Genomic DNA, 19,644 nt, shown 5'->3' with positions numbered 1-19,644 from the left:
GGTCACCTCACTCCGGAGGAAGATACCTGTGCTGGCGGTTGGGGCATCTTACCAGGAGGTGCAGCAGTGGCTATATTGAGACTGGAGGTGTCTAATTAAGAGCTGTGCCGACTTGTCACGTGGACACAGCTGGGCTCTGGTGTCGGGGGCACTGCCCTTTGCCAGAGCAAACTTGGCCAGCTCCACCACTTCCTGGCTGCTGACTTGGGGCCTGCGGCTCAGCTTCCTTGAGCCTCAATGTCTTTGTCGAAAAACTAGAGGTGATCAAAATGATGCCACTGGGGAGCTGGGGGGACTAAATGAAATACGGGGTGTAGAGTCTCCTGGCATGCCCTGCCAGGAAGTGTTGCATGGCAGCAGGGGCCGGCAGAAAGGACACCTCGCTGCTCCTCCCAGGGCAGGAGCCACTCGGTGACTCACGTCTGCCTCCAGGCTGACCTTGCCACGCGGTCTCAGGCACGCTGTCGAACTCTGTGCCTGCCTTTCTTTATTTGTAAGAGGGTCATGATAAGAATATCTGCCGCACAGGGCTCAGGGGAATTAAACTAACCTGTGTAAAGATTACATCAGCCCCTCATTACATGAGTGTAGACTCGGGGGACCCCAGAGGCAGCTTTCAGAGGGGCCCCTGCCCTGCTTGGCGTGCCCACGACACGCGTAACTGTACAAGATGAGCTGTAGCTGCCGCTCACGCGTCTGGCAGCGAGCTGAACTGGAAGCAACTGAAAAACAACCTCTCAGCTGCCAAAATAGATGTCAAAGTCCATCTGCCAACCCAGGTGGCTTTATTTAAGGTTTACTGTTGAGAGACCATAGACTTTGGAGTCTGAATGCGGTTTTACTGCTACTGCCCGTGTGCACTTGGGCAGATTTTCCCAAGTGCTTTACGCCTCAACTATACGGCTACACAGCAGGATAACAGCACCGAGGCTGTAAAAGTGTTGTGGGGCGTAATGAGATCGTGCGTGGAAGGTGCCTAAGCACGGAGTGGCCACTGTGATTCTACGCCACCAGTCTCTCTGGGCTTCCTGACTCTGCAGGCCTTTGGAAGCTTGTGCCATCCGGGATTCAACTCTACAGCTTCATGCACGTTTTTACTTTATGGGTTTCTACAACCATGCACGGAGCGATCTGGAATTTTTATCCCTAGCCCACTTCTTTCCCTGCGGCTCCAGGCAGGCGCCTGAAAAAGATGGGAGTTTCTGGGAATGGTGTAAGGAGAGGGCCCGAGGCACAGGGAGGCTCCTGGGGCAAGGCCATGTGTCTGCCAGCGAGACTAGGGCCAGCCCCTGTCAGCCAAGAACAGCAGAGAAGGACACTGACCCTGACCGAGCTGCCATACCCCTGCCAGCTGAGTAAAGCTCCTGAACGGGGGAGAAAGCAGCCCTGCTCGTGGCTCCACGCTCCTCGGGGATAGGGACTGTCGTGTGCACCTGGACAACCTATGTGCCCAGTGCCGGGCACATAGTAGGCACACGGGTTCGTGGAGGAGCACTAAAGTAACTATTGAAGTACAGCAGGGCGTTAGAACACACATGGTATTGCAATCATAGACTTTTGTGCCATCATCCGGTTCTATGTCATCTTGGGCAAGTTACTGAAATTTTCCAGGTCTGTTTTCTCACATGCAAAACAGGGATAACATTGGTACCTGGCCTGAAATGCTGCTGTGCTAAATAAAAGATATAACACACGCAAAGAATTTAACACATGCCTGCTCGATCGTTTGCTGGATAATGGTTAATTATTATTGTTATTATTTTTTTTAGAGATAGGGTCTCACTCTGTCACCCAGGCTGGAGAGCAGTGAGTGATGCGATCATCTCTCACTGCAACCTCGAATTCCCGGACTCAAGCAACCCTCCCACCTCAGCCTCCTGAGTAGCTGGGATTACAGGCGTGCGCTACCACACCCAGCTAATTTCTTAAAAATTTTTTGTAGAGATGGGGTCTTGCTATGTTGCCCAGGCTGATTTGGAAATCTTGGCCTCAAGTGATCCTCCCGCCTTGGCCTCCCAAAACACTGGGATTACAGGCATGTTAGTTATTATTATTAATATTATCTATGGGTGAGATTTCCAAAGGCTAGAGTCATGAGGACCCTCAGGAGAGGGATGAAGGAAGATGGGAGGGCAGGGCCAGTATAAAACAGCAAAAAGGACTGCAATTTTTTTTTTTAAGAGATTTGGTCTCACTCTGTCACCCAGGCTGGACTGCAGTGGCGCAATCGCAGCTCACTGAAGCCTCCAACTCCTGGGCTCAAGTGATCCTCCTGCCTGGGCCTCCCAAAGTGCTGGAATTACAGGCGTGAAGAACCACGCCCAGTCGGCATTGCAGTTTTTAAGTGAGATTAAGAACAAGAAGATCAAGGAGGGAGGGGTTCACTTTTCAGGGAAGAAAGTAGAACATCAACTGAGAGAGATGACAGATCACTCAACTCAATAAAAATCTTGTCGTATGTGAGAATGATCTTCAAATTACAACAAATAGAAACGAGCATCGTTTGGAAGGGAAATAGAAGCACAGTAATGTAGAAGGCGGAGAGCCGGTGAGCACCTCTTTAAATTGGCATTTGTCTCTGGGCTCACAAATGACATCAGAGACAGTGAAATAACTTGCAGATGTGATCAGCGTGTGTAATCTTGAGAACTCGGAGCAATAGCTTTCCCAGTCTTCAAAGGGCGTGTGTGTGCTGGGCAGGGGGTCAGGAGTGGATTCTGGGAATTCCAAACCAGTGAACTGAATGACGATCTCCAATTAAACAGATGGTCTGTGACCGTTTAGAAAAGAAACATTTGATTACTAGGAGCCAGTCTGGGTTCACTTGAAACAAGGCATGTCAAACAAATTTGTCTTCCTTTTGAAAAGGGATTTTATCAACTAGTGGAACAGTGGATTTAATTTGGTAAGTGGTCCATCTTGAGTGCTGGTCATTTATTAACCTCTTCCTGGGCCAGAGAAAGATGACAAAGGTGTGGTCTCTAAGGAACACGTCTCTCTGTCAACAGGCAGTGACCTGTGCCTGAATGGTAATGACGTTAAGTGGCGTCACAGCTGGTAGAATAACTGTGCCCAAAGCCTGTAGATTAACGGATCAATGCCCGTCTGGAGGGAGATCTTGGATCTGCTTTGGCAGGTGTATGGTCCAACATTTTGATCAAAGACCAGGATGAGGCTGGGCACAGTGGCTCATGCCTGTAATCCTAGCACTCTGGGAGGCCGAGGCAGGAGGATCGCTAGAGGTCAGGAGTTCGAGACCAGCCTGAGCAAGAGTGAGACCCCGTCTCTACAAAAAATTAGCCAGGCGTGGTTGTATGCTCCTGTAGTCCAAGCTACTCAGGAGGCTGAGGCAGGAGGATCACTTGAGCCCAGGAGTTTGAAGTTGCTGTGAGCTAGGATGACACCATGGTACTACGATAGCACTCTAGCCCAGGTGACAGAGCAAGACTCTTTCTAAAAACAAAACAAAACAAAAAAAGACCAGGGTGAAGACCCAGAAGACGTGCTTATCACACGAACTCACGGCAGACGTAAGACGGATGGCCACCTGGTGGAGGTAGGATGCTGATTCAAAATGATCTCGAGAGAGAAGTCGGAATGAATGATGCAACCAATGATAAAATCGAATCCAGCTTGAGGCTGCGCTAATACCTTAACTATCATGTTCTAACCAAGGGAAATAAAGTCTCATAGCTCACTCTCGGGAACAATAAAAATACGAAGCATACGGAAGGTCCAGGGTTGGTGGAGAGGCCCAGACGCCATGTGAAAAACCCGTGGACAGATCTAAGAAGCCATGAGATTGGCCCTTCCACATTAGGAGGGCTGACATGGGAAAGGGAGTTGAGTTATTTTGAATTGCTCTTGACGGAAGTACTGAGGCAATTGAGAGGTTTCAGGGAGAAGAGGAGACTTTGTAACATTAAGAGCTGGTCAGAGAACAGAATGGAATATTCTGAAAGCAGTGAGCCCCCCGTCACCCTAGGTATTCAAACAGGGCTAATCGACCACGCAGTGGGAGACTGGACCAAACAGGTTCGGGGGCCCTCCCCGTGCCCAGCGTCCACCTTGCTTGCTGCCAACAAGTAACAGGCAGAGAAGGCTTCCTGGAGGAGGCGAGATCTGAGCTAGACCATGAAGATGGAGACAGCTCTACCCAACTCCATGGTTTGCCCAAAGCCAGCCCCACAGTGGCAGCAAGTGTGAGAAGGAGGAGCTTCCCACAAGGTGAGAGGGAAGGTGGAGGCTGAGATTCTTCTCCAGATCAGAACGTACACAGCAGGTGACAGGTAGGGGGAGGAGAAAGGGGGTGCCAGGGGAGAGAGCCGGGCTCAGAAAATCAGGCCCACATAGCAAAGACTGGGGGGTCCTGGCGTGAGTAGAAGAAGGAGGGGTGGGAAGGAGACCGTCGTCGGGATAACCCCGCTGGAGGCATCTGCATGGTGCCCTAACCGTTCCTTAATTGTCAGAGCTCCAGCCCAAGCCCTGACAAGACAGGAAGGGAGCCGAGGGCAAGGCTGGGACCCAACCCAGTCCTGGGAGTGGTTCAAATCCCCCTCACTCCCTGTCAGCTGTGTGACCTGGGGCAAGTAACTTAACCTCCCCGTGCCCCAGTTTCCTCATCTGTAAAAAGAAGACATGGGGTGGCTATAAGAATTAAGAGGGGGCCGGGCGCGGTGGCTCACGCCTGTAATCCTAGCACTTTTGGGGGGCCGAGGCGGGCAGATTGTTTGAGCTCAGGAGTTCGAGACCAGCCTGAGCAAGAGCGAGACCCCGTCTCTACTAAAAATAGAAAGAAATTAGCTGGAAAACTAAAAATATATATAGAAAAAATTAGCCGGGCATGGTGGCGCATGCCTGTAGTCCCAGCTACTTGGGAGGCTGAGGCAGGAGGATCGCTTGAGCCCAGGAGTTTGAGGTTGCTGTGAGCTACGCTGACGCCACGGCACTCTAGCACAGGCAACACAGTGAGACTCTGTCTCAAAAAAAAAAAAAAACAAAAAAAAAGAATTAAGAGGGGTGTTGTATGGAAAGCACTGAGAAAAGCGCTCAAGGAGAACTGGATGATCGAAACAGACCTGCGCAGTAAGCGCGCACAGAGCGTGCTACGTACAGATCGGCGCTGATTTACAAGCACGGGTGGAGGCCGTGGCTTGCCGGGGGCCCCTCCGCACTGCGGACCTGTGGGCTTGATGGGTTACGCTAACCAGGGAGGTCACCGGCACCCAGGGCAACCCCCACTGCGGGAGGAGATATGCTTTGCTCCTCGCGGGGTCCTGGCAGAGGAGGGGAGGCTCAGAGGCCCAAGACGGCAGTTACCTTCTCCCCAGGCGTGACCGAGATGCGCCATACGCAGTGCATGTGGGCGGAGTAGCCGTTGGGGTACTCGGGGGAAGAGAAGTTGCCCGTGCTGTCCTGTAGGGTCTCTCCGCAGGCTGTCAAGGAAAGGGAATGACTGGGCAGCTGGCGGCAGGTGCTGCAGGCCCCCAGCCCCTCACCTTCTGCCTCCCCCACCCCTGAGCCCTGACATCCCTTGGGGGAGACAAGAACGGCTGAAGGGGGGGCTGTCAGTGACGGTTCTGCCCCTTTAAGATCCACCCCCTCCTGCTCACATCCATGCACACACCACCCCACCTCCCGGCCTGGTGCTGCCAGGGTAACGATGCCCTGTTGTCAAGGCAACATGGGTTCCAGAGTTAAGGTCAAGCTCCTGTGGTGGGCCTCCATGCCACGCCCTCCCCGGAACTGCTCTGTTCTCCCCGTTCTGTCCCCGAGGCCATCACGCTCACACTTGCTACTGGACCCTCAAAAGAGGGTGGCCCGGTGTGTCACCACACCTGATCCCTAATTTGGTTCCTTAACTTGGACATGGCCCCTCCCTTGGTGTCCCCTCCCCCCAATGCCATCCTCGAAGATGGGCAGCTGTAACCCTCTGGTGGCCTCTGCCTCCCTCAGGCCCTGCCCTCCGCCTGCCCCTTCCCTGCCCCAACCTGGGCACTTGTAGAGCTTGCGGGCCTGGGCAATGTCCCCTTTGCTGAGACGGGTCCTCTGGCCGATGGGTGGTTTCACCCCGTTCACCTCATACTTGGGGACAATGGTGTCCAGGAAGATGCCCCTGAGGAGGGAGAGGGAGGAGAGAGTGAGTCTGAGGGTAGGTGGGCAAGGGCGGGGCGGCGGGCCTGTCTGCACCCATAGGTGGCGACCCTGCCAGAGCCCAGACATTCCTCAGCAGGGTCAGGGACGGGTGGAGACATCGCACCCTGTCATTATGCTGCCCACTGACCAGCAGCCACCCTGCTCCGTGGCAGCCACACCACGGAGCCGGGGGAGCCCCTGGAACGCTTTGGGAGGTCAGGGACGCAGGCCCAGGATGCTCTGGGGTCCCACTGGGGTCCCAGCTTAGGCTGGTCCCAACGCCAGCCCCAGGGGAGCTACACACCCCTAGGAGTCACCTCTCCAGCCCCACCCAGCCCTCTGGTGCAGCCCCTGGTGCCAGTTCTGCCCTGGCTGAGCTCTCAGGACTGCCCAGGGCCGGGTCCTCACCCTGCTGTCATAGGCTACATCTGATGGACACAAAGGGCAGGTTCCACCAGAGCAGACCCTGGGGACAGCCCCACCAGCCCTCAGCCCATCAGTGTCTCCTGTGCCCCCAGTTCCTGCTAAATCCTGGCTGTTTCCATCTGGGAGGGGCAGGAGGAGAAGAAGCAGGCAGTCCTCCCCTCCCCAGGGCCCCTGACTCACACCCAGCTGGTGGAACACGGCGGGGGGTGGGGTGGGACTCGGTGGGTAAGGAGGGCTCCGTGGGTGTGGGCGTGGAGTGACCTCATCGCCCTGCCTTGGTCTCCGCTCCCGCAGGTCTGCGGCAGGAAGAGTGGATGTGGTGGGAGCACGGGGGGCGGGGGGGCGCTGTCTGGGGCAGGCAGGGGATGAGGAAAGAGCCAGGCGTGGGAAAGACAGCCCAGGAGGGGAGGCTGCACTTCCTACCCTGGGGAGCTCTGGCTGTGACTTCTGGGAACCCAGGCAGGGGGTAAGTCAGGAGGGTGTGCTTGGGAGCTGGGGGTGGGGCCAGGCCATGTGCAAATTAGCCAATTACAAGAAGGCAGGCCAATTAGCAAAGGATGCTCCCTCTGGGGAACCAGTTAGAAAAATGCACCCCCTCCAGCTGATACAGGCTGGGGCTGCCCCGCACTGCCTGGCTCACAGAGCGGCGGGACCTCAGCCTCCTCAGCTGGGGCCCTGGGTGCACACTGCAGCGGGCAAATAGCCTGGGCCCTGCCACAGACCCACCGGAGGAAGAGGACAGCGGGGCGGGCAGCATCCACGGACCCTCTGCTTGGCGGCTGCAGCCACCCAGAGGGCCACTCTGGTCCCCGGCCACTGCCGCTGCAGGTGGGCTAGTATGAGTGGGAGGCAGAAGGAGAGCAGTCTGCAGAGGGCAGAGGCCCAGCCCGTGTCACCTGGAGAACGTGTTCCGGGCGTAGTGCATGATGCTGTCAAAGTCGTAGGTCTCCCCCAGGGACTCCACCTCCTGGATCTCCATCTTCAGGAAGTTATACTCCTGCCCTGGGAAGATCGGGAGGAGGTTGTGGGGCGGGCGAGGGGCGGGGCTCCCTGGGCGTGGGGAGGGTCTTTAGAAGAGTCCTGTGCAGTACAGGGCCTGGGAATGGGGGGCGGAAGGCTCAGGGAATATGGGAAGGAGGCACCCATTTCTAGAACCACAGCCTAGAGGGAGCAGTGAGAAGTGAGAGAGGGGGGAACAGGAAGGGAGGGGACAGGGACATCCAGGAGAAATGAGAGAGAAAAACTCCTAGAGGACAGACCAGGCAGAAGCTGGGGACAGCAGGAGTGACAGGTCTGAGGCAGCATTCAGGATGGGACGTGTCCCCCTATGCCCCAGCCCCTGGGTTTGGCTGCCCACGATGTCCCAGTGCCTCAAAGGAGCTCCACAACTGACGTGGGGTCTCTGAGCTGCTCCCGGCCAGAGGAGATGCCCTGGGGATGGGCTCTGGATCGATCCCAGCTGTGGGCAGCACTGAGAGGCCCGGCCGGCTGGGACTATAATACTGAGCTGACCCACGGCGATGGCTCAAAGGAGTGGCTCCCACTGCCACCAGGGGCCCTGGAGGTGGGGGCTGGGGCAGGAGCCATCCACCGAGGTGGGCCCCGAGGTGAGGTGCCTACCTGGCTGGATGTTCTCACGCACAATGGAGACGTGGCGGTCCCGGTCGGGCCGTGTGTGCTCGTGCCAGAAGCCAATGACGTGGCCCAGTTCGTGGACCACGATGCCAAACTTGTCGCAGTTCTTGCCAATGGAGATGGCCTGGGGGCCCCCACCGCGGCGACCCACGTAGGAGCAGCACCTGGAGGGCGGGGCCAGCTCAGGGGGGCGGTCCCGAGCTGGGGGAGTGCATCCACTCAGGGGCCGGGCCAGGCTGCCGGGGCGCAGGGGAGCAGAGGGGAGGGCAGGGCTCTGAGCGCTGAATGCCCAGGCTACGTGCCCGAGGTCAGGGTCACATCCAGGGGCAGTTCCTGGGGAGATGCCCCACGGCAAGAGGGGATGGATGGACCCAGGGCTGTGCCCAGCTGGGGGCAGCGACAGTGCCCTGGGTTGGGGCAATGGCCAAGGGTACGGTGCCCGGGGTTCCCTGCTCACCCGCAGGGTCGATAGGTGAATACAATATAGCTGTCCTCATCAGTGCGCTCCAGGAAGGTGACACAGGTATGCTTCTCCCAGTGCCTCATGGCTTGCCGGAAGACTGCCCTCTGGCTGCCTGCCAGGAGGAAGGAAGCCAGGCTGCCACAGTGCCCAGGTGGGCCCACGCCACCCACGGCTGAAGAGCTGCAGCCGTTGTAAGAGCCGACTGTCCCGAAAGGAACTTGTGGACAGACAAGCTGAAGGAGCACCCACGTCTCTGTGCCTGGCAGGGCTGCCCTAAGGCCAGGCCTGGATGCAGGCTGTGCCCTGGGCCCCACAGCGGCACGCTCACCTGTGAAGTTTCCCCCAATGACGAAGGGGATGACCCCATCGGGCCACACGCGCTCTGGTCTGGAAGTTGCTGCCCGCCGGCTGCGGGACCTGCCTCTCCATCTCCCGCAGGTCTCCCTCGCAGGCTGCCCGCTAGCGCCCAGGCAGCTGGGGGAAGAAGAGTTTCCTGGAATTGAAAGAGGAAGACCTGGGTAGCAAGTGCATGGTGGGGAGGAGGGGGAAACAGCGTAACTGAGCTTCATTACTCATGGAGTGTGTGCTTGTAAATTTGCCTTCTCCCGAAAATTTATTTGCAACCCCCAGATCAATAGTCTCGGGGCTTTCACAGTCGTTTGTGGATGTGCACGGAGTGCTGAAAATTCTGAGTCACCCAACGTGCGTGTTCCGGCTGAGAAGGCGCCGCTCTGCCTTCTCCTTTCAGCTCTCATACCGTAAACAAGCGTCTCTTTTTGAGGTCTAGTTAGTGGCACGTTTTTGCATTTCCATGCTTTTTGTTGATGATTTTGCCGTTTAAAACGGCCCCCAAGCGTAACGCTGAAGTGCTGTCTAGTGTTCTCCTGGGCAAGAAGGCTGTGACGTCCTTGCAGAGAAAACACGTGGGTTAGGGGAGCTGCTTTGGGGCATGAGTTACAGCACTGTTGGCTGTGAGTTTGATGTTAATGAATCAACTATATATCAAATAAGGTGTCTTTAAACAGAAACACACATACATCAAGGTTATGCATTGACCAGTTGACAAAAATATTGTGACCAGAGGCTCCCAGGAACCTAACCCTGTATGTCCTCTAGGAGCAATGGTTCAATGTTGCCTAAATTTGGTGTTCAGGTGACTGTATGGAATAACTATAAAGCTCTGTAATAACTATAAAATTATTCTATACTATTCATAACCACCATACATAGCAAGCATTGATTGCAATTGCGAGAGAGAACAAAGGTGTACTCATCTCCTAGGAACTGTGGGGACCGAGGGGATCTGGGATTAGAAAAATGTCCCTTCTCATCTAGTAAACCTTGATGTTTGCAGAGCGCACAGAACTTCATGTCTTCTTCCAGTTTCCCAGATTCACGTTTGCTTCTGACACAGTATTTCCATGGCATGTGGGCAAGTGGCATTATCTACATTTGACAGGTGAGGAAGCTAAGGCCAAAGCTTTGCCCAATGTCACCTGGTGCAGCTTTCCCTGGCACCTACTAGTCCTGACTAAGGTCACATAAGTCTCACTTGTTACCAGGCTGCCAGGTGACCCTTCAGTGCAGCTGCTCTCTGGGGTAGTCTGATCTTTACCCGACGGGTTGCCCACGCCAGGGTCCTCCCTCATTCTGGACAGGACAACTGCCTGGCACACCCCGCCCTTTGGGGACAGGAGAGCCACACGTGTGTCCTCAGGACCATGTCCTAACATCAGCATGGGCAGCGACGAGCCTTTACGCTTCTGTAGAGCCGTGAGATCCACCCAGGCCCTCTCTTCTGTCCCCTGACCCACGCACAAGTGCCATGTGGGCTGTTAGGTGCTTAAGCCACAATCCAGGATAAGAAGGACCCATCCCTGACCTTGAGGAGCTCTGAGTGCAGCTGGGGAGACGGACGTAGGAACCAATCATTTCAACATGGCGTGATAAGTGCGACACGAACAGCGTAAGCACAGAGCAGAAAGCAAGCACAGAAAATGGAGGGACAGTCACATCTGGGGCGCAACTGGGGGAGAGTCCCAAAAGCAGCTCCTGAGATGGGCCTTGGAGGACAGTGGCAACAGGAGAAGCCCAGGGGGATTATGGTGCTGTGCAAAGTGTCTCGGAGCTGGCGCGAGAGGCTTGGGTTCTAGCTCCAGCTCTGCCACTGACTAGCTGTGGGATCGTGGGCAGCTCATTTACTTCTGTGAGTCTAGTTTCTGTGCCTGTAAAACAGGTGTTGTCCTGACACCCACCTCTGGAGGTGGCTAGGGAAAGTCAGACCAGATAACATTTCTGAAAGCGCTTTGTACCCCGTATGCAGAAAGAATGTCGGTTCTCAGCTCCTGGGGGTGTCTGCGTTTCCTACTCCTCTGGAGAAGGGATAAAGACATCCCGAGGGAGGCCAAGCCCGTGTGCTGGGGTCAAGTTCACGGCCTCTGTCCTGGGAAGGCCTGGCTGGGAACAGGGAGGGTCCTTGTTTCTTCACGTCTGGAACTCATTTCTGGGACATGGAAGGTGGCCTGAGCCCAGCATACCTGCAGCTTTGGAGGGAGACCGCCGGACCGGACGCTGTCTGAGAGCCGCAGCCTGCTGCACCTGGAAGGCCCTCAAGTCCTCCTCGTCCAGGGCGATGTCCCCCAGAAAGGCAGCTAGAGGGAAAAACAGAGGCCAGCGCTGAGTGCGTCCTCCTACACGGCACTGGGTACGGTGAGCTTACAGCTCCCGTGGCAACTTGGACCCTCAAATGCCAGCTGCAGGAGGACGAGAGGGGTGGTGAGGGGGGTTCGGCGTTTAGAATCTCTTGGGAAACTCAAGTTTGCTTTTTACTTAAAATCCCCGCAAAGTTGATGCTCGGCCCCTACCAGGCTGTTAGCTCCACAAAGACAGTCATGTCACTGATGCCATCATTCTTTACCAAACACTCAGTTAGCACCTACTGTATGCCAGACACTACTCCAGTGACTAGCAAGACACAGGAGGACCCTGCTCTTGGGGTGCTAACCTTCAACAGCACACAGTGAGCAAACTCTGACCTAGAGATTTCCAGATAGCCACGGAAGTGATGGAGAAAATAAAATGTGTGTTTTTTAGGATGGTGTGTGACTGTGCATTTTTTTTTTTTTTTTGCGGATGTGTCTGTCCGAGTGTCTATTTTTGAGTCTGTGTATTTACAATAGGGGTTCTAGAGCGTGCGGTGGTTGCCGGACTAGGAATAGCGAGGCCTGAGTTCTAAATCCAGCCTTCCCAGGGACTAGCAGTGTGGTCTCGGTTAAGTCACATACTTGGGGGCCTCAGTTTTCTCATCTGTAAAATGGAAGTTTGGTCTAGATGACTGCTGAAGTCTGTCCCATGCTCTGTTGGTCCTGCCTAGGTGAGAGTGTGCTGAGCATGCGGTGCTCACTCAGCAAATGCCACTTCAATTAAATCAAGAGGAGGCTGTGAAATAAAATAAAATGCCTAATATGCCTGTTTGCTGCAATAAAAATTGGAGCAGGTAGGCACCTTTGGGAAACCAGGACACACACTGGGAGCTTCCTAGCTCAGAGGAAAAGGTTGAACTGGGATCCTGGGGGGCAGTGGGGGGAAGCCTCCCAATAGGCATTTCAATTTCAGGAGCTGGGGAGAGACGTTTCCAGAGACACGGGCTGAACAGTCTGTCTTCTTTTCGAGACGTCTAGAGCAAGGGGAAGCAGAGGCCCTAGAACTGGCCACTCTGGAAGGCACTCAGATGGGAGCTGCAAGCTGGGCTGGGCTGGGGGAGGCAGGAGGCTGGCCTGGGGGTGGGACCAGAGCAGCTTCCCTGCAGCTCCGCCCACAGCGACATCTGCTTCTCATCCCGGCGGGGTGCTACACAGGCCTGGCAGTTGCATTACACAAATTGTTTTAACCTTGAGGCCTTCCACACAGGTTTCTCCTCCCTGGTTGGCCCCGCTGGGTGGACACACAGATACTGACTTCATCGCACACAGAATCAGATCTGGGCAGTCGGTGCTCCTATAGACATATGGTGACACCCACGCCCATACCATCAAATGCGGAGCCACCAGAGTCAGAGACCCACATCCCTGCACACGCAAGCAGCCCCCAGCACCGTGCTATTCCAGGCGGAAGGCACTCGAGGGTGTTTGTTCGAATGAATGAAATACCATGCTGATATTCTTCTGGTCTGCAAAAGCATGACCCGAGACACAGCTTCACCTAGGCAGGACCAACAGAGCATGGGACAGACTTCAACAGTCATCTAGACCAAACTTCCATTCTACGGATGAGAAAACCGAGGCCCCCAAATACATGACTTAACTGAGCCCACACTGCTAGTCCCTGGGAAGGCTGGATTTACAACTCAGGCCTCGCTATTGCTAGTCCAGCAACCACCGCATGCTCTAGAAGCTCTATTATAAATACATAGACACAAAAATAGACACTCGGACACATCCACAAAAAAAAAAAATACACAGTCACACACCATCCTAAAAAACACACATGCGCAAGCGCCAACACACAAAACCAGCTGCAAGCTCTGAACCCATTAAGCCCATAATAGCAGCAATAATGACACCTTATGTAAATGTCTGTTGAAATGTATGTGCTTTCCAATTGACAAAGTGCTTTCACATTAATGAATTCTTTAATCCTGGCCCACCCACAACACACCCGGTAAGCCACACTCCACCCCATAGCTTTTGCTGAGGAGTGTCCTAAGACAAACTCTCAGGAGATAACCTCCTGGCTCCGTTCCAGCCGACCGCCCTAACTTTAGAGATCAGAACACTCCGAGAGGGGAAACGACTTGCCCAAGGTCAAGTAAGCCAGTAAGTGGCCCATAATCTCTTCCTCCCCATGAGAAAGCTTCTCTTGCTTGAAATGCCACCCTCAGAGGGTGGTCTCGGCTCAGCAACAGATGAGACAGCGACAGAGGACACTTTTCAGCTGACCTGCGAGAGCAGCCTTAGCAAGGGTATGGGATGGCAGGTGCGCTCAAGGGGGCGGCGGTGGATCCGTACGTGTCAGTGTTCGCACAGGCGTGCGTGTGCCACGCGGACGTCCCATGCTTTTGCACACTTTGCACCTTTGCACAGATGCTGCACCCCCCGGGCTCCCACACCCACACCCACAGGCATCACCATATACACATGGGGCTGGACACTCAGACTCAGCCATGCCCGTAGAGCAAAGGGCAAGGTCTTTGGAGTCGGACAGACCTGTCTTTGAATCCCAGCTTGGCTACATCTAGCTGACAAGCCACGTAAACTCTTCTAAATCTCAACTTCCTCCTACATAACAGGATCCCTAGGGTGACCGCATGGAGTAAGGCATGTAAATGAAGCACCTCACACAGAACCTGGAGCGCAGTGAGCACCCACCAAATGGCCACTTCGGTATCATCCCAACACTACACTCAAGGTCAGCTCTATACCCTCCCAGGGCACACTGGCTTACCCATTCTTGCCCCCTGGTTGGATGAAACCCAAGTACAGAGGCCACAGGACTATGCTGGCCTGTGGGTCCAGGGGTACCATGGGACCAGGGCCTGGGACTAGGCCTGGCTGCCAAGCAGAGCTCATCTGGAGCGGGTGCCCTGGGGTGGGAATGTCATGGCTGAAGAATGCGTGGGAACAGAGTGGGGGTGGGGAGGGAGGGGGTAGGGGCAGGAGAGCCTCATGGCCAGGAGCTGGACCTCAGCACCCTGAGCGTTTGGGCTCCCCTCTGGGGAGCTCTGGGAACGTGGGTGCTGGAGCATCCAGGATGCCTCTCCTTACCCAAAGGAAGCCCTGGGGGGTCAGGGTCAGGGTCGGGGTCGCAGTTGTTTTCAACACAGGATCAAAAGTTTTAGTTTTGTTTTCTGGCTGTAAATCAGCCAGGAGCACTCGTGGCTGCTCATGGCCAGGCCGGAGCAGGAGAGGAGAGAAGGGAGAGAGGCGGGTCATGTGCCTGGGCCCAGGGAGGAATCCTACTCCCCCCACCCAGGCACAGCAAGCATCCCCTTCTGCGGGGGAAGGGAGAAGAGCCTTGCTGTGGGGTGAGGAGCCCCAAGACCATGTGTGCAGGGCAGACACATATCCTGCTACACAAACGCCAGCTTCTAGCTGGGGGAGAACACACCGAAGCCCCCACAAACACGCGAATGGACTTAACCACACGTGTACACGGATGCAGAGGTACGTGTCTACATTCATGCTTACATGTACTCAGGAGGCCCCACGTGCACAGGTGAACAGACTTGCCCACGAGGCAGGGACTCACCCACAAATGTGCACAAACACACACTCGACCACTTCCCTGTGCAATTTCTCGTGCTTTTGAATGCACAAATAACTGCAGGTGTGCACCACATCTCACAAGCCACAGCCCCGCAAGGAGAAGGGCACCCTTAGAAATGGAGGGTGGTGGGGAGGGAGATTCAGAGAGGGAGAGATTAGCCGAGTCCCCTGGGAGTCCTTAGGAGGTCCTTAATAGCCTGCGGAGTGGTGCATTCTATGCCCTCCCCCTCTCCCAAAAATCTCTGGAGAAACTAGAATTCTTAACAATCCCTTCTTCTTGGTGCATCTCACTGGCCCCTCCATCTGAAGCCCAGGGAGAGAATGTCTTTTCCTCCTCCCTTGGGGCACCTAAATGAGAAGGTGACTCAGGGAGCAGGGGGTAGGTGGGTGGGGTGACTCATCCAGCTGTCTGGAGGGGAAATGTGGTCTGGGGAGAGAAGAGATTCTCAACCCCCGGAGCCCATACCCTACTCCTCTGAGGCCCCCTGAAGTCTAAACCTGGACCACGAGGCCCCCAGGATGGGGAGGGGGATGCGGGCTGGCAAGCCCCTGCCCCACCTCACCTCCCACAGACTCGGGGCTGCTGGCTGAGGTCCAGGTGGACCTCACTGGCTTGAGGTCACTCAGGGTCAGGCCCTGTGGGCGTCTCTGCTTATGTGATCAACTGTGTCCCAATTCCTGCCTCCAGGATCTCTGCTGGAGGTCCTTGGCCAGTCACCTGCGGCAGCCAAACGGCGCTGGGAATCTTGCGGAAGGACCCCCTTCGAGGCTTGGCGTGCCGGCACACAGGAAATCAGGGCTGCTTCACAATCTCCCTGGGCAAGGGCTAGCGGGCTTGGGGGAACCAGCTCTGAGCACACAAACAGACCAGCGTGGCTTCCTGCCCAGGGTTCTGGTCTCGCCCGGAAGGTCCGGGAACCTCTCCAGGATTATCAAGGGTCTTAATTCTGCCGTTACTACAACGGCCACCATAACTAGGACAGTCACAGTCAGAGGTGACTTCAAATGAAGGAACCTGGCTGTCCTTGGGGCAACCTGAGAGATCACAGGTAAGCGAGGAGAGTCAAAGGAGCTTTCATTCCTGGTCCTCAGGGTGGGCGGAGGAGGAAGAGGAGAGAGCTGGGGAGGGCCGAGCGAGCAGAGGTCAGCATGCAGCAGCCGCATCCAAAGGAAGCAGAGGCCAGCATGCCTGCCACCGTCACCTCCCGTACCTGGAGGTCAAGGCTGCACAGGGGACAAAAAGCAAAGCGAGGAAGGAGAAGGTGACCCAGAGAGAGAAGCTGGGACACAGGGTGTGGTGGGTGTGAGTCCCTGGGAAGGTGTATCTGAGCTTCCTCCAGAGGTGCTCAGCGGGTCTGGGGCATCGGTCACACCCAAGAGGGGGCCTGATCTGACCTGAGGCCTGGCCCTCTCCACCACCCGGGCCTGGCCTGGCGCCCCCACGCCTTGCTTCTCCCTGATGGAGTGCTTTCTCCAGAGCCCTTGTTTGAAGCTCCAACTCAGCCAGCCCCACCCTAGCATGAAATCTGAGACTGGGGGTAGAGCCCTCAGCCTCTTGCTGTTCTGAAAATCAGTCCCATTTCCAACTAGGAGGGGAGGACATCAGAGTGGCTTCTACCCATGCTTTAGGGCCTTGCCCGAGCCCGACCTCCACCATGAAGACTCCGCAAACCATCCCAGCTTGCTGTGCTCGCCTTTCTCTGCCACCTCCAGGCCACAGAGGGGCAAGAGACTCCCTGAGCCTTCAGCGCCCTACCCTCTGATGTGGCGCTTGACACAGCTGTGTTTCTGCTGTTGGGTGTGTCTGTATGTCTCCGGTCCCTACTAGACCATAAGCTCCTCGGGGGCAGGGCCCTGGCTTACACGTCTCTGTAACCCCGGCAACATCCAGCCCGGGGCCTGGCACATCTTAGTCATTCAGTGGATCCCCTGAATGCGTAAGAGATACAAGGACAGGGCCAGGGAGTCACCCCCAAGCACATTCACCTCAAAAAAGTAAATAGATAAAGTGAGAGTCTCAGGCACAGAAAATAGGGGGTAGGCAGCCAACGTTTATTTAGTGCTGACTGTGTGTTAAGTGCCAGTAAGTGTTTAAAGTATGTTCTCGTATCTAATCCTCACCACCAACTCTATGGAGAGATGTATTATCAGTTCCATTTTAAAGGTGCGAAAGCTGAAGTTCAGACATGGTAATTACCATTCCCGAGGTGGTACAGCTAATGAGTTGTGGGGCCGGCGCTGAAGGCCAGGTCTGTCTGCCTCCAAAGCCCAAACTCTGTCCACTCGGCCTCACGCCCACACCAAGCACCCGGCGAGAAAGATGACAAAAAGTCCTGGTTGACGCTAGCCCGGCAGGCATGGAGGGGGAAGGGCCAAGGGATGTGGCTTGCTGTCTGTCCACTGGGATCCATCCATCCAGGAGGAGTGTGAGGGCATGGAAAGTCCCTGAATGGGGTCCCCAGGGCCAGGACCAGAATGACCTGCCCTCCAAACCCTGGTGGCCAACATACAGGCAGTCCGGTTCTAGGACCCATGCCACTGGCCCTGGCTCTGGCTATTTGGAGACAGGCTGAGGTCAGAAGCAGGAAGTCGAGGAAAAGTTCTGATATCTTGTCCCCTGAGTGTCCCAGGCAGCCTGCTCGGGGTCATCCGATCAGGCAAAAGGCTCAAGTGCCTGGCCATCTGGTCACTCCAAGGGCAGGACCCTTATGGGCCCAGCAGGAGTGAAGGGGTTACACAGGGTCTTCAGAGACAAAGGACACAAATACACACACACACACACACACACACGCACACACACACGCGCACACACACACACACGCGCGCGCACACACACACACACACTCTCCGGGGCCCTGACCTCAGCTAATTAGCTTCTGGTGTCTGTTGGGGGAGAGAGCTGATATACAACACCTGAGTTCTCTTTGTGTTTTCCCCTCTTCCCACCCCATCTTGGCCTTGGCAGGGGCTTCCTGGCACTCAGGAGCAAAGGTGGTTCCCCTCCTGGGCTGGCTTCTCTAACTTTGACAGCTGTCTCCTGGGTCCCAGAAAGCTGCTGCTGCTGCTGCTGGTTAGGACCACGGGATACCCAGGAGCACGGGCTCAGGGAATCCCCTGAAAAACTTTCCTCTTCCACTTGGGCTGAAATGGGGGCCCAGGAGACCTGCTCCTTGGAGATGTAGGCAGCCCAGCCCCAGGCCAGACAGATGTGAAGCCCCAGGGCAGCCGGGACAGACAGGCTGGAAAATACCAGTGTTCTGGAGCAGAGAGATGGGGTAGAAGGGAAAAGAACACACACACACACACACACACACACACAATTTGGCCAAAAAAGTTTCCCTGCACAAGGGAGAGCCCCTTTGCTGGCTGGTCTCTCTCTCGGGACCCAGGGAGATTTCCCCAGGAATCTTCTCCCAAGATAAGGCAGCGGCGGCAGCTTCCACCAACAGCAGCAAAACTTCAGTCTGAAAAGTCCCCCGAACTCCCTCCTCCCTCTCCCCCTCGTTCTTTTGTTCCCACTGCATTGCCAACCGGGCAGCTCCCGGCTTCCCACACTGGACTGTCCTCCCCCAACCCCAAACCCTGCGCGGCCCGCGCCTCCGCGCCGGCCCGGGACGCTCACCCGCCTTGCAGGGGTCTTTGTAGTTGAGCGGCTCCGGGTCGTCCTCGTCGCCCAGGTCGTAGGTGTAGTCGGCCAAGTCGAGCGGCCGGCCGGGGCGCGCGAGCAGCAGCAGGCAGAGCAGCAGCGGCAGCGGCGGGCGGGCCACGCCGGGCATGCTGGCGGGCGCGGCGGCGGCGGCGGGTCGCGCCCGGACGCGGGAGCTGGCGGCGGGGAAGCGGAGGCCCGGAGGCAGGGGAGGGCGCTGCCCTCGGCCCGCTGGCTGGCTCGCGCTCGTCCCGCGCTCCGGCCTCTTCCCCTTCCCTCGCTCGCCTCCCTCCTTCCTGTCTCCCGCCCCCCGCTCGGCGCTCGCGCTGCGCTGCGGCCGGCTCCGCTCCCTTCCCTTCTTTTTCTCTTTCTTTCTTTCTCGCCCTCCCTCCCTGCCTCCCTGCCTCCCTCCTTCTCCCCCCCCCTTTTTAGGGAAATGAGCTCGCTGGAGGGCGGGTTTTCGCCCGAGCTCAGCCCCCCTCGGGGCCGGGACTGTGCTGGGCCGCGCCGGGCCGCGCGCCAGCCGGGGCGGGGAAGGCCAGGAGCCGCGCGGGCCGGGGAGGGGACGCGGGGCGCGGGGCGCGGGCCGAGGAGCGGGCGCGGGCCCCCGGGGTGCCGGGTCCGCGGCGCTCCCGCCAGGGGCCCTCTAGCGGCGGCTTCCCCCGCGGGCGCCCGGCCGAGCCCCCTCCCGCGGCGGGACACGCTGTCAGGTCGCGCGCGCCGCCTCTGCCTCTCGGTCCCTCGGTGTCCCACTGCGGCTCCCCGCCTGCTGTCTCTCGGTCTCTCCCCTTCTCGACCCTCGCTGTCTCCCTCGCTGTCTCTCCCCCTCCTCCGGGACACCGCTGGAGGGCGCCGACAGCCCGCGGATGCGCCCCGCTGCCCCCTCTCCCACGCCGGGATGGACCGAATCCCCCAGTGCTCGGGGACAGCGGGAGAACGCCCGTGCCTACCCTTTCCGGGGCCCTACCCTTCCCCGCGCCGCCCCCGCCAGGAGCAGGACTGCACGGGTGTCGGAAAAATACAAGTACGACCCTTTGTTTTTCAATCAGGCTGCTTTATTTTGTGGCAGGAGTCCC

At 56.8% G+C, this 19,644-nt stretch overlaps 1 protein-coding gene across 4 annotated transcripts in view; it reads right to left on the bottom strand.

Annotated features, from left to right (window-relative positions):
• The window catches only part of BMP1 (bone morphogenetic protein 1), a 37,727-nt gene extending 19,016 nt beyond the window's left edge, over positions 1 to 18,711 (bottom strand). For 2 of the 4 annotated variants that reach the window (XM_012663032.1, XM_012663035.1), the window contains exons 1-8: positions 18,545 to 18,711; positions 11,197 to 11,310; positions 8,988 to 9,152; positions 8,654 to 8,771; positions 8,182 to 8,360; positions 7,458 to 7,563; positions 5,991 to 6,115; positions 5,320 to 5,435 (exon numbers count right to left, since the gene is read on the bottom strand). In XM_012663032.1, the coding sequence (XP_012518486.1) occupies positions 5,320 to 5,435; positions 5,991 to 6,115; positions 7,458 to 7,563; positions 8,182 to 8,360; positions 8,654 to 8,771; positions 8,988 to 9,152; positions 11,197 to 11,310; positions 18,545 to 18,698 (1,077 nt within the window). In that variant the 5' untranslated portion in view covers positions 18,699 to 18,711. Of the gene's footprint in view, positions 1 to 5,319; positions 5,436 to 5,990; positions 6,116 to 7,457; positions 7,564 to 8,181; positions 8,398 to 8,653; positions 8,772 to 8,987; positions 9,153 to 11,196; positions 11,311 to 18,544 lie in introns of those variants that run through there. The other 2 variants (XM_012663033.1, XM_012663034.1) reach the window with 2 other exon arrangements.
• Between the last annotated feature and the right edge of the window lie 933 nt (positions 18,712 to 19,644).

This window comes from Propithecus coquereli, unplaced genomic scaffold (assembly GCF_000956105.1).
Source record: "Propithecus coquereli isolate 6110/MARCELLA unplaced genomic scaffold, Pcoq_1.0 Scaffold79, whole genome shotgun sequence".
NCBI classification, from domain to species: Eukaryota; Metazoa; Chordata; class Mammalia; order Primates; family Indriidae; genus Propithecus; species Propithecus coquereli.
The sequence above is the reverse complement of the archived record's forward strand: the minus strand, read 5'-3'. Positions and strand labels throughout refer to the sequence as shown.